The following is a 14,920-nucleotide window of genomic DNA, read 5'->3' on the forward strand; positions in this document are numbered from 1 at the left end:
CCGTTATTATACAAGACAGAAATTGTTCCCCGCACTTTTCAAATGCATAAATATATCTAGATTATATATCAGAAAAATTCATATTGTTTTTAGAGCAGATGAACCTGAACTTTAGCACTGTTTCTGTAGTATGAGATTATTTATGTACCTGAGGGATTTTTTAAACGCATCAGTCATTCACATAAGGGGCGATTTCAAGGTCACAATATAATATGAATATCACCTTCGTGCATAATATATATTAAAAAGGGAGAATGATTTGATGTCATAAAGGAATAATAAAAATAATCATTTGACAAGATATGTTTTCACGTATACAGCTTATCACTTGATACATGTAACAGTAGTAAATAACGACAAAATATTATGACACTTTCCCCGTCATACAACTATCAGAACATGTACGCTGTGACGTACTTTTTCAATGTGACGTCATATGGTGCGAAGTGCACAGAGGTACATTTATAACAGCACTGTGATTTTTCTCGGATAGCCTTAACTGAGCTGCTTTTAGAAGACAAAATTACGTGAAAGAATCTGGGGCAATGTATGCATATATTATATATATATATATATTTTGCTTTTATTTTCATTACATTTTATTGCATTAATTTCTTATTACCACATCTGATGTAGCAGTGACGAGTGTGTAAGGAATGTAGGGACCTTAACTGAGGATCTTACTTATAGGACTACATTGGGTTAAGATGATGATTGATAGTGTATATTATTCGGACAGTCTGATGTTAACAAGATTTGGCTTGGCTGTGATATTCTAACTGAACACTCACACCAATGCTGGTGTACTGGTGTATTAAAGTCAAAATATTAAAACCAAACCAAATCTTGAGACTTGCTCACAATATTAGACCCATCCACACTATACAAAAAACCCAAATTAAGTTGTGTCCCTTTAGAGGGTCAACCTAAAGGTCAAAAGGGGATAAAACAATTTCTCCTCTTTGTACTACAAAATGCATGAGCATACTGCAATAAATTCACAACTGTTTCAAACCTTTTTTTTAATGTATGAGTAGCCCCACCACAGGCCTGGGCAATGAAAATGAAAGATTCAACAGTTTTTTTTAAAGTTAAGGCCTAAATGATAGTTTAAATTAATATATATATACAAACTTAAAAGTTACAAAGGCCACCGTGAAAATCCTATCAGCTTTCCCCCCCCCAAGACAGTTTTCTATATGGCCAAGGCTATCTGCATGACAGTCGTGCCAATAACTCATATTATCTGCATGTCGGTCATGCTAACTGCAACAGCTATTCACATTTTATTAAGTTGAACTTGTTTAAAATATCAATTTTATTTGCATATTAATGCAAACACATTATTTATTGCATTTCTTTCTCTCTTTTAAATATAATGATTTCAATAACTTTCAGTCTTTTTCTGTACGTACTATTCGGTATTCAGATTTCCCAAGAAATGAGTTGAGAGTTATCTCTTTTAAATATGTTAATTGTGCCAACAAGAACCCTTATTAGCACGACTGTCATGAGAAAAGTAAATATCATTGGCACGACTGTCTTGACAACAGACACAGTTTCCCTTCTATGTAAAGTTCTTCAATTACCTGTAGCCTAGCAAGCTGGCCAAGGGACATAACTTTAGTAAAGGGTATGTTGATCTGATCTGACTAGGGATATCGAAATCTGGGGATCTGTATAAACTAGGATGACATGATTAAACAACCTTTATATGCATTATTTGAACTTTGAAAATCAATGTAACATGTTGGATCAGTGGCGCTTCAACCACAGGTATCCGTAAAGATCTAACAACCATGCACTGAGCAAGCGTTCGCTCGCGAAGCTCATTGGTTGTTGTTTACATTGTAGACCTTTGCAGATAAAACTACCGACTCCTGTGCTTCAGTTAAGCCTACAGTAAGTTCCTGAGTAAGTTTGTTTACTATGCCTGTTTTTAATTATAGACAGGCCGGTTACCAGGCTATGTGATTTATTTGGTATATAGCCATGAAGATAATATAACCCTGAATGCCTTTTTTGTTCAAATTAATTCTGTGTCTGTGTTAATGACAGTTTGACATGATATCTACTATATATCTACTATTCTATTACCTTACCATTGCATTTATTCAAAACAACTGAAGTCAAGCTAAAAGTTTCACTCGTTCCTCTGTCACTGAACTGCAATAAAACGCACAGACGACTCTATGGAGAAGTTAATAATTTAAAATATGTATTATTTAATTCTTTTTGCTCTCCAATAGAGAAAATATATTTTCAACGTTTATTACGAATATATTTTGAAATGTTATCTAAGAAAGGAATTTATATATTATATATATGATCATTAGGCCCTACTGATTTCATTCTCAAAACAAAAGTACAAATAACAAATATCAACACCTCCCAATTCAAGATGGCCGCGCCCATAAAGAAGTCCACACTTCAAGAAAACCTCAAAATAAGCACATTTGACATTACTGAGAATGAAGAAAAACTCAAATGGATATCAGATCTGAACTATATGACACACTCGGTGGGTATTAATTTTATACTCATCAAATGTCTTCTTAAATCCTGCGGCTTGTAGTGATTATTCAAACTAATCCGAAATTCCTCTTACTCTTGCCCACTGCACCCTTTTATGTTTTGACATGTGCTATTGTGCTTTCCCGCACATCTCAGACTATTAGAGCAGATTCGAGAGCCAGAGAAGCCTTAGATTATATTCAAACCTGGATCCTCAGCATAGGGGCTTGTGTAACAGGTTGGGAACACTTCCCCCCTAGCTAGATATTCTCGCTGAAACGCGATTATCCCTCTTCAGCGAGAAAGTAAACATTACCATAAACAGGTGTTTTGGGGTCTTTATTGGAAATAATGGCAAATCCCATGGAATGCTAAATAAGTGCGACACACACTCAGTATGACGTGAATTGTCTCTATGAAATTGACAACAAAAAGTCAAGAAATTGCATATCAACGTTGCTGTGTAAAAGGGAAGCAGTCTGAAATCCAATACAAATCGTGAGTGTTTTTGTTTTGATTAATATGTTTTACGGCGTGACTGTGTTTGAGGGCGAAGCAAAAGTTTTAGCATTAGTATCTATATCCAAAACAGGACAAAAATAACCCCAAGTTAGCACGAGGACAGAGCTGTATCAAAGCATCCTAATTTTGGACATTTGATTCGCCTATATATTGAACACGGGAAATATAACGCAATCGATGTAAACAGTACATTGTGATGTCATATTCAGCGTCGTTATTTAACAAATTTACAAACATAGCGTTTGAACCACAGCAAAAAACATGGCGTTAAACGTGGAGTGATTATATATGATTAAGAAAATAAGATTCACATGCTTTTACGGATTTTATGTGTAACATCTCAGAACGACGTGAACTAGGGTAGACGAGATTCAAAATGGAGGAATACATGTCCACGCGCTAATATTCGAATCGACGCCATTGGTACCAAACTTTTCAAGTTCCATAGGTATGGTTTAATTTTTCTTTATTTTCCTATATTTTTCTTTTAAACATGTATATATGTGTTACCTATAGGGAGAGCTCCGCTCTCACGGTCCTTTGGGCCGTGAGAGGGCTTCGCCCTCTAATATATTTGCAGAAGTACAAGACATTTTAGTACTTTTTCTTCTTTTCACGTGAAACACGAAGAGATGTACTCCTCGGGTGTTTTTCTCGGTTGTATGGGATATATTTACTCTAGCTAGAGAGGGATAATCGCGTTTTTGCCAGAATATCTCGCTGTTGGGAAGTGTTCCCAACCTGTGTAATAGAAATGGTTACAGATCACAGGACGTGTCAGGGAAATAGATTTAATTAAGCATTTAATTCTTGTTTTTTAATGCGGAAAAAGCAAAGATTTTTTTTAAAAATTCTGTCTGGTCAATTTCCATAGATTTTTTTGAATAGCTCAAATTAATAAGAGTTTGGATACACATTGGTTGTGTTTGAAAATTAGTGTAGATCATAAACGCCTTGATATTGGGGGAGGGATTATTTGTTTTGAAATATTAAAAAAGGAGGAAGGTACATGTACACTTACAAAGTCCATGTCATATGAACCTGTTCTAATTTGTATGATAAAATAAAATAGCTTCAAAGTTTGATGGAATAACTTTAAAAGCATATGAATCCCATTTATATTTGCATGAAAAGAATTAAAGTTCTTGTGTTGGATTTGCATAGGTTTTTTCTTTACAGCTTTTTTGTCTTGCAATTGATTCTTTATATCGGTCTTTCTTTTTTTTTTTTAAATTCATTACCTATGCTCCTGAGGATCACATAGTTGAACAAGTTAGTCTCTTTTTTTTTTATATGTCCGTCATTAGATTACATTGTTATGGCGCTGTCCGTTCGTCTGTCCGGACAGCTGGCTGGCTGTCCGTCCGGGGTAATGTTTTCCAGACTTTTTTCCATAACGGATGCATTTACTACTTTGAAATTTGGTCACAATATCTCCCTCAAGAATTGTAAGAGTGAGTTTGCATTTCAGCTGGATTGGTCCATCCTTGACCTACTTTTTGGAAAAAATAGGACAAACAGTTTTCCGGGCTATTTTTCATTACGGATACAGATATTGCCCTGATATTTAGTCAAAGGCTTCCTCTCAGAGGAATACAAGTTCAGTTTGCATTTCAGCTGGATTGGTCCATCCTTGACCTACTTTTTGGATACAGATATTGCCTGATATTCAGTCAAAGGCTTCCTCTCGGAGGAAGAGAAGTGCATTTAACATTTCAGTTGGATTGGCACACTATGACCTACAGTGCTTTAGAATAGAAGTAGGTCAATACAGTTTTCCAGATTTTTTTGTTTTGGTATGGTCACAGGTTTTGCTCTGAAATTTAGTCACAACCGCCTTTTTAGAGAAATACATAATCAGTTCACTTTCAAATATTTCAACTTTAATAATTGGTACACCATGACATACTTTAGGGCTAAAAGTAGATCAAATGGTTTCCTGGACTTTTTATCATCATAGATAGATATTGCACCGACATTTTGTCACAACCTCACTCTCAGAGAAATATATAATCAGTTCACATGTTCGATGGATTGGTGCACCATGACCCACTTAAAGGCTTTTCTATTCACTGTCAGAATGTGTGTTGTATCAATTCAGAGTGCACAATATGCTTCCAGGCTGAAGTTCACTGTCCGACGGGCATATATTGTACTGTTTGCGGTACTCTTGTTAAGTCTCCCAAACATATTGTTTTTGCTTGGTTCTTATTATTCTTCCGCTTCTTCTTCTCCTTCCGGGGGGCTTCCGTGGCCGAGTGGATAGAGCATCGCGCTCAAAATCACACGGCCTCTCACCTCTGTTGGCGCAGGTTCGAATCCGCTCGCGCCGGTAAGTGAGAAAGTTTCCCAGTTTACTTTTGGAAGGTTGGTGGTCTCTTCCCAGGTACATTGTATTTGGGTTCTCTCTTCCACCAATAAAAACTGGGCGCCACTAGATAACTGAAAAATTTGAGCATGGCGGAAAACATCAATCTTCTCCTTCCGCTTCTTTTTCGCACCTAAAACTGTCCGACACCTTTCTCCGTAACCAGTTGAGGAAAGTAATAGATATTCAAGGATATGATATGCCAATGTATCTAGATGTGCAGAAATGTTTTTGTTTTCAGATTGAAGGGGGTTAGGGTACATTTTTGGGGGGATCAAATGGGGGTGGGGTTTAACATAGAACTCTATGGGGGAAAAATTAATTCCAAATTTCAACAGATATAACTTGACAAATATGATAAATACAGTCCTGGGGTCTTCAGAAATGAATAGAGAATGACAGGGCCTGCAAATTTGTATCAAGGTCAAATGACCCCAGTGACCTTGACCTCTGACATTGAACATACAAACTGGTATAACTTTAAAACTTGGACTAATAGCGACATGGAATCTTCAGAAATGATAAGAGGATGACAGGACCTACCAGTATTAAGGTCAAGTGACTCCAGTGACCTTGACCTCTGACCCTAGAACATAAAATTGGTATTACTTAAAAATCAGGTCTGATAGAGATATGGGATCTTCAGAAATGATGAAAGGATGATGAGCTCAATGAATCAGTATTAATGTCAGGTGACTCCAGTGACCTTGACCTCTGACCTTAGATCATAAACTTGGTATTACTTAAGAACGGTATGATAAAGAGATGGGATCTTCAGAAATAATAAAAGGATGATGGGATCTACAAATTGGTAGCAAGGTCAAGTGACTCCAGAGACTTTGACCTCTGATCCTAAACATAAGTCTGGTATAACTTTAGAACTGGGAATGGTAGAGACATGGTATCTTCAGAAATGAAGTGTGTAGTGACCTACAAAGTAGTATCTTTATTGACTTTGATTATAAAAACTTTTATAACTTTAGAAACCAGGACTGATATAGACATGGGATCATCAAAAATGATAAGAGGATGTTGGGACATACAAACTAGGATCAAGGTCAAGTGACACCAGTTTTACTGAAGGAAAAAAGGGAAATCTTTTGTAAAATTTCAAAATCAAAGCCTTTGTGATTTAAATCTTTTAAATGAAGTTAAAATTGGCATGGCTTTTGTCAAGGGATACAGCCAGTACTTCATTTTGGAGACTTTATAATCAGTAGATTATAATCATATCTTGTTTTATATTGTTAGAATAATCAATTCCTTTTGACTTTAGTATTTTAATCAGATTTGTTGTTTGCAGTCGATTGTATACAATTTGTATTCAATGCCATATTCTGTGTGCCTATTGTTTACGTATATTGTCCTGGTAGTACGACTTTTACAAATGGAAATAGCAAGAATTTAGATCCGCCACTGTCAATCATATTATGACGTACGCCAAAACGTAGACATGACGTCACACATCTTACCCTTACTTTCATCAACATAAACATAACACCTAATGATGCACTGAATTTTCGAGACCAGTTAGGTGATTGGCATTATTATTGAGGGTTTGAGCACTGGTGCTGGAACGCTCACTTGGTACAACACCTGATTAGAAATTTAGGGAGCTTAGATTTAAATCACCTATCTGTTCCAATGTAAAACAAACTGTTGTATTAATATGGTAAGTTAAAACATTGTTCATTTATATCAGAAGAATCCAGAATTGGTTAAACAGATGCAGAAGTGTGCATTTTTTTCTTTCTTTTAGATTGGTGTTACCATGACAGGCATGGACATGTTGCCACCAAATATCGAAAAGCCTTGTAAAACTGCGTTATCGTACATTGTTTATAATCTTCCAGTTCATGAACTTATCAATCCAGATCTTATTGGTGCTTTTCAGAGGAAAGGTATCTTAATCAATTGCAACCATACTGGCCTGTGATTTCTCAAAAAGAATTTAAGTCGAAACTTGGACGTACATGTAAGTCTGAGATTTTAAACAAATTTTGGCTGCTCAAATAGAAAAAGACTCAACTTAAGTTTGAGATGTTTTCGAGAAATCCAGGCCTGGAATATTTTTCGGCAGCATCATTATGCACAAACATACACTTTCATTTTGTAATTAAATTATGCCATGAAGCAATGTGATTTTGCATACTAAATCTGATGGTTAAAGTTTAAGATTTATACCAATTTAAAAATCATGAACACAATTCCAGCATTTTAATATATGTAAGCATAAAATTATAAGTTCATGCAAATGAATGATAATGCAACATTAGTAATCATGATATATTTCCAGTGTTTTGTATTATCAGGCTCCCTTTGTATGCTCTCTCATGGAACCAGACTAGAGGTCAACGACTGTGTAACTTTACTACCCACAGGTACATTTACCAACCAGTGTCTGTCATTTTCTAGTAGTGATATCTACAAGGTTGTCTTGCAAGAATGCAAAAATCACAAATCTTTCCATGTCAATGCATAAATGGAAAAACATGCATTATTCTAATAGATTAATTTCATGAAATTGTGTTAAATTGTTGTTTTATTTATATTGTTTGTTTGTTTTTAGCTCACCTGAGCCGAAGGCTCAAATGAGCTTTTCTGATCGAAAGTTATCCGTTGTTGTCGATGACGTTGTCGTCATCATAAACTTTTCCCATTTTCATCTTCTTCTTCAGAACCACTGGGCCAATTTCAACCAAACTTGGCACAAAGCATCCTTGGGTGAAGGGCAAGTTTGTTCAAATGAAGGGCCACACCCCTTTCTAAGAGGAGATAATAGCGAAATAGTGAAAAATACATTAAGAACTTAAAAAATCTATTTCTCCAGAACCATTGGACCAATTTCAACCAAACTTGGTACAAAGCATCCTTGGGTGAAGAGGATTCAAGTTTGTTCATTTGGAGGGCCATGCCTCCTACAAAGGGAAGATAATTTTAAAAAAAATACAAAAACAGGGTGGGGTCATTTAAAAATCTTCTCAAAAACCACTGAACCAGAAGAGCTGAAATTTACATGAAAGCTTCCTGACATAGTGCAGATACAAATTTGTTAACACCATGAACCCTGGGTGTAGGTTGGGGCCACAATAGTGGGATCAAAGTTTTACATGCGAATATATATGTAAAATCTTTGAAAATCTTCTTTTCAAGAACCACTGAGTCAAGAAAGTACAAATTTACATGAAAGTTTCTTGTCATAGTGCAGATTCAAGTATGTAAAAATCACAGCCCCTGGAAGTATGTTGGGGCCACAATAGGGATCAAAGTCTTACATGCCAATATATAAGAAAAATCTTTGAATATGGGCTAAGGTAACTCAGGTGAGCAATGTGGCCCTTGGGCCTCTTATATGTTCATGTCAAAGTGAAATTTACCTTATGGGAATTTTCATGCCTCTAGCCACATAGTTGACTGCAAGATTAAATTTTCCTAAATGTTTATGATAAAGATTTGTTACCATGTTTGAGCTTTCTACTGGTAGTCATGTACATGTCTTATTTTCAAAATTTGTAGGGCGTTTGATTCTTCACCTCACAAAAGATTCATACACCAGACTTGGTCTAGATGGCAAACTGTCTCGTCACAACAAGTATGGAGGAGAAAAATATGGTATACGTACTGGCGTGCTCAGTTGTACATGTAGTGTGAGAAAATGAGTAGGTTTTGTGGTTCTTCATGTCTCCAGAGATTCAGAAAGAAGCATGAGAGATTGATTTTATAAGCATAAAGGACAATTAACTTTAGAAAACTGTTTTTTCTTTTACAAGTTAATTATCCATTTTATTATTTTTTTTAACTATAGTGTTAAATGTATAATACATATACTTGTATGACATGCTTACTTAAATACCAGTGCGTTATCTCAGAATTCTTCTCTCATTACAATTTTCAGTGTTAGAAGTGGATGTTGGCTCAACAGTCTTTGTACCTGGAAAGAAACACTATGATAGAGTCAAATCTTGTCTGCAGCATTCCAATATACAGTGTGATTTTTTGGTTTCATGGGAGGCACAAGGTACATGATTTATTAAACCAGAAATGAACTGAAAATTATATTGTATCATATGTTTCATAAGGATATGTTTTAAGTTGAAATATTTTGAAATATATTGGTCTTGATTTTATGCATAGAACCTAAATCTTTCAAATTCTTCTCTAAATATAAAAAGCATTGCTTCAGTATACCTTTTGATGAATATTTCAGATAAAGATTTGTGTGGAAGTTCCATTCACAAGTATTTCAATATAAAGGGGTTTAACTGTGTTCCTTTGGCCGTTTCATCCAAATTTCACAAATACACGGATGTAGAAATACCTGACCTGCAGCATCAAGATGCCGAAATACACCACCAGGAGGAGCTATATGATTGGCTGGGAGGTGTAGCCAATCAAATAACACTGTAAAAGTTTTGCTACATTTACTGTTAATCTGGAAATTTACGTGTATATTTTTTTTTTGCGAAATCGGGATAAAATGCCATAGATATATATTTGTGTATTAAGCTTTGTGAATTTGGCCTTTGTTACAATACAAACATGATCTAAAGTATTTTCTAATAAATTTTTATACCCCCCGCAACAAAGTTTGGGGGGGTTGTATACTGGAATCGGGTTGGGCGTCCGTTTGTAGATACAACTTACCATACTTACTTTGGTATGTAATCCTTCACAGAAATAAACTTCAACAACTTTCCTATTTGTCAGTTGCGTACAAGTGTCCTATATGTTATTAACCTGTTCACCTGCCATCCAATGGGGTGTGTTACATTTCCTTCAACAAAGGTTCCCCTTCAAAGCCAATATAATAATAATAAAACGCACATTTAATTTCATCTCATATCCATTTCTTCCTAGAGAAGAGACTACCCAAGGTTTTGTCATGCCCTTTCTTTTTTACACTCAGGAAAGAGGTAATTTATACCTATTAACAACACCCTTTGGGAGATTGGGGTAAGCCGGGGAGTTGGGGGTTGGGGTGGTATTCTTAGTGAGCATTACTCACAGTACCTCTTGTTTGAATTAAAAAGAATTTTGCAACAGACCAGCCAAATTGCTAAATTTGTCTAGTTTAAATTATAGTTTGTAAATATACTAAATACTTTTCATTAGTCAGTAAAATGTCTACAATTAGTAATTGTTTAACCATCTCTCTCACAGGTCCAATGATGATGAGTACAATCCTATGAGTGATTACACTGGTCTTACCAAGCTTGGTCACTGCGCTCATATGCAAATCTCTGGACTCTTCCTGGGAGCCACAGTCCAAAGTCTGATTCAAGAAGTTAGGTTGGTATTCACTAGACATGTATGTACTGTCATTCACTTATATTTCAGGAAAATTTATTCAAACAACTTTGCTATGCCCATTTCATCAAAGAGTCCTAATTTTTGTGAACATTCAGGTACATGTAAGTCAACACTACGTTCACATGCAATTTTTTTGTTTGCAAGAACGTTATTTTTGTGTCAAAAAGTAACAGCATGAATTTACACAAAATAAAGTCTTATAAACCAAATCTAAAGTACAATAACACAATTGATTTTTGCAAGTACTAATTGTTTGTCAGAGTAAAACAGCTTCAATTTTTTTGTCTTTTAATGTTGACACTGCAATACACAGAAGAAATATATCGTAGGTGGGTTCAAGTGGCATTTTTTCTCACTCTCAACCAGTTTTAGTCAGATTATCTTTGTCTGGCTCTTGAGTAACCAAAAGAGAAATCTCAGGTTACGCATGTTGTACAAGACAACCAGGACACAACTTTATCACTAATTATGCAAATTGTCCACTGTTTGCATACAGTTATACCTCTTTAATTCAAACAAACTAGACAGTAGCTATTAATAATGTGTTTATAACTGCAATGAAATGTATGACATTTGGTTCTTATAGGAAGCAGTGTAAATTAAGCAGTAGTTGGGGCTGTGTGACAATTCATGGATTTACAGATTCACCAATCTCCATTGGAAGATCCGAGAAAAATCCTCATAAACTATGTGCTGATTGTGTTACCCTAGTGGTTGTACCCAGCGATAGGTGTTGGTTGTTTACTAACACCTAAACTTAAACTTTGACCAATACATTTTTGTTGGTGTTAAAATTAAAAGTTATTTTTCATCCTTGACAATTTTGTTTTATGCTCCAGTGAACACAGCATTGGATTCCCCTTGACACAGTGACATGGAAAAAAAGGAGCAAGTGCAGAGATTGGATTCTTGAAATTTTTTTTAGAACTTCATGCCATTTAATATATCAGTTTTAAAAAACTTTGTTTCTTAAATGGTTTGCAGCTTTAGACGAGATTTTCCTCTTGATTTGGAAAATTCATTGGAATATAAAAATGTTGTCAGTAAATAGTACTTCCATGTGTATAAATATAACCATACCAAACTCAAAACTAACAGCTAAATGTTGTGAAATGCACATGCACTGATTTAACAATGTATCCTAGCTTGCTTAGGATAGCTGTAAAAGATAATTGGCATTGGTGAAGCTCTGTAGAACAAGTCTGTAATATATAAACTAGTACATTTTGTTGTTATATGAAAATCCATTATTTGAATGCAGTGGAAGTAGATCCTCTAATGGCAAATGGAATTATTTTGAACAGTGTCTGACCTTAATGCCTGTCGGAGTGTCCGTTGGGTCAAGACAGATGACCGGGAGGATTGATAAAATAAACTGTTCGTTGTGCCATTAAAAAATAATATTTAGGTTTATGATAAAACAAGACCTTCACATATGATGGACCAAGTTAAATAAGTAAAAATTAAAATAAAAGAAAATTACTTTTGATTTCGTTAGAAAATTGTTTTATGAATGGGTTCAAAGGCCAATATTTCATGATGCCCACCTTATACCTGATTTAAGCAATTGAGGATGGGTTCATATTTCTGAAAAAATGAAAATCAATTATGAAAAGTTGCATGAATTTTTAATATCTTTTAATAGTAAAAGTTATATATGCAATACATTACATTTAACAGGGTGGGAACACTTCCAATTTAGCAATATCTTCTCAGTAAAATGTGATTATCCCTGTAAAGGGAGAAAATGAACATTACCATAAGCAGATGTTTTGAATGGAAATAATGACAAATCTTATGCAATGCTGAATAAGTTCAACACACACTCAACATGGCATGAATTGCCTCTATAAAATTGTCAAGTCAAGAAAGAAGATGGGTGACTTTATCGAGCCGAGAACCCACGGTAGGACAAATATCAAAGTTATAATTGAAACTCTCCAGAAAAAGAAAAATTTGCATTTTAGTTAAAATAATCAATCCATAGTTTCCAAAAATGCTTTTTCGATGTGCCCATTTCAAAGGAATATTGAAAAAAAATCCTATTTAAAATCGCGCAAAATAACAGTAAATTTGACTTTTCCAAGCAAATTTTCACATAGAGTGGCTCAAGTCTCCATTATGGACTGAGTAAAATATGTTAGTGCATGTTCAGGTGTAATATGTTTTGTAAAAAAGAAGTATGGATACTTGACCCACTCTATGAAAAAAACTTAATTCTTGTGTATAAATTGTGCATGGTATTATCAAGAAAATTTCTATGTCCACGACGGGTGACTTTAGATAGCTTGAAATTCAAAAATTCTTCATGGGATAGCCGAGGTGGTATAGCGGCAGTTCCAATGAAGTTTTGGACAGTCCCAGATATTGCTTATCTGTGGTTCAAATACCAATTTTTCCTACCAATTTTTTCTTATGAATTATTAGACTTAATTCCCATAATTTGTCTCTGCATGGCATTTTATGTAAGTGCAGTCTTAATGACGATCACCTGAAGTAATTGATTCCAACATGCAGCTAGTGAATAAATGTAAACAAGTATGGGGCCTCTTGTGAAGTATTGATGTTGTTTATGTAAACGACAACTTAAAGGAAAGTTCAAGAGAATAATTTCAACAATGCTTAAGAAGTTACTTGAAGAGATCATGACAAAAGCCAAATATGCAACCAATGCAGACTGTTTAAAAGGCACAGTACAAAAACAAAAGGAAATCAAGTGTCCGTTTCTGTCCCATTAATCTAACAGCAAATGTGCGTTCTGTAACTGTAAAAATGGCCTCAGAGTTGTACCATAAGTGGCGAGAACTGATGCCTTTATTACATTCGGTATATTAGTACCAGTAGGTTGTAAATGCTGTTCAAAAACATTTATTGGGGTACTCCAGGCATCAGTGTAATTATGTGTTAAAAACCGCTTAATGTCTAATATACATGATGCGCTGCTTGTGAAACAAATTCTGATGATGATTTTGATTAAATATCCTTATTTGAAGTATGATCTATATATTTGTTTTTTTTTAAAAATTCTAAATATATTGGACAGCGTTTTAGTATGGTACTGTGTCTATTGTAACGACGGGTACCATCAATGTGGATTTTAAACTCCCGATTCACAATCATAATAGGCTTATTGCTAGCCAAGTTCACCCATCTTCTTTCATATCAGTGTTGTTGCTCAAGACAAAAGGAGGCTGGAATCCAATGCAAATCACAAGTAAAGAGGTAGGGGCTCGAAGGGCCAAAATCGAACAGCTTAATTGCCTCATACTGGAAATTTTACACTTCATCTTTTATATTCCGATTGAGTAAAATGCAATAACATTTTATAAAGGAGAAAATCACAATTTACTTTCACTTCCAATAACTCCCGTTTCATACTGTGCGAACGTGCAGATACTTTCTCTTAAGAAGCTGAAAAACTTACATTCAGTTCAGTAACTAAGTCATATGTTTGTTGTTTTTAACTTTAATTATGATAAAACTACATCACTGTGGTGATCTTAGCAGCATACAACACAATATTTGTGATGTTAAATCTGCTATGCAGACTTTCTAGGGTCAATCAGTGTTCCAAGTTTGGCAACGGGGATGCTTATTCCTCCTAGGCACCTGATCCCACCTCTGGTTTATCCAGGGGTCTGTGTTTGCCTAACTCTATTTTGTATGGCTTATAGGAATTATGAGATTGATCACTGTTCATTGTTTTCACCTTTTCATTCTTTAGATGTTGAGCAGACAAGACTTGGTCTACAGACTGACTGACAGGAACAAAACAAAATTTCCCCTTTTTTTATACGCCCGTCTTTAGACGGGACGTATTATGGTAGAGCGATGTCTGTATGTCCGTCCGTCTGTTCGGGGTTTTCTCTTTATAATAAAATTTCATTTCCCTTTCAAATATCATGGTGAAACTTGCTGTGTAGCTTCTTTGTGGGTCACTCTAGATCATACTGCAATTTTGATCAATTTCGACCTTTTTTCCAGGAGTTTTGCCCCTTTATTTGAAAATAATTATAATACGGAGGGTACATAATTTGTCTGCCCTACTCCTCCCAGTTTTCTAGTGAGAGCCTTCTTATTTTGTGGAGTGTTTGTATGGGTATTGAAGATGTGCATGTGGGATGGATTTTGATTTTCTACAATTTTTGAGAACATTACAGGTTGTTGAACTTAGTCAATTTGGAAATTAATATTCTATAGAGGGTA

The 14,920-nt window shown here is 35.1% G+C and overlaps 2 protein-coding genes across 7 annotated transcripts in view; one reads left to right on the top strand and one right to left on the bottom strand.

The window, feature by feature from the left end:
* Positions 1-2,180, bottom strand: part of LOC125680699 (pyruvate dehydrogenase phosphatase regulatory subunit, mitochondrial-like) — a 26,463-nt gene extending 24,283 nt beyond the window's left edge. The window contains exon 1 of the mRNA XM_048920424.2: positions 2,103-2,180. The gene's annotated coding sequence lies outside the window, so the exon portion shown is untranslated. The remainder of the gene's footprint in view (positions 1-2,102) is intronic.
* A 17-nt stretch (positions 2,181-2,197) lies between these two features.
* LOC125680658 (ribonuclease P protein subunit p40-like) lies at positions 2,198-11,530 on the top strand. 6 transcript variants are annotated; one of them, XM_048920366.2, is made up of 8 exons: positions 2,198-2,521; positions 7,164-7,305; positions 7,717-7,785; positions 8,921-9,016; positions 9,300-9,422; positions 9,612-9,807; positions 10,565-10,693; positions 11,301-11,530. In XM_048920366.2, the coding sequence occupies exons 1-8, from the start codon at positions 2,402-2,404 to the stop codon at positions 11,467-11,469; spliced, it is 1,044 nt and encodes a 347-aa protein (XP_048776323.1). In that variant the 5' UTR covers positions 2,198-2,401; the 3' UTR covers positions 11,470-11,530. The 6 variants fall into 6 exon arrangements, with proteins under 6 accessions (XP_048776323.1, XP_056017152.1, XP_056017161.1 ...); XM_048920359.2 differs by lacking the exon at positions 2,198-2,521 and adding an exon at positions 6,393-6,461; XM_056161177.1 differs by having other exon boundaries at positions 2,400-2,521; positions 10,565-11,530.
* The last annotated feature ends 3,390 nt before the right edge of the window (positions 11,531-14,920 follow it).

This window comes from Ostrea edulis, chromosome 1 (assembly GCF_947568905.1).
Source record: "Ostrea edulis chromosome 1, xbOstEdul1.1, whole genome shotgun sequence".
In the NCBI taxonomy this organism is placed as follows: domain Eukaryota; kingdom Metazoa; phylum Mollusca; class Bivalvia; order Ostreida; family Ostreidae; genus Ostrea; species Ostrea edulis.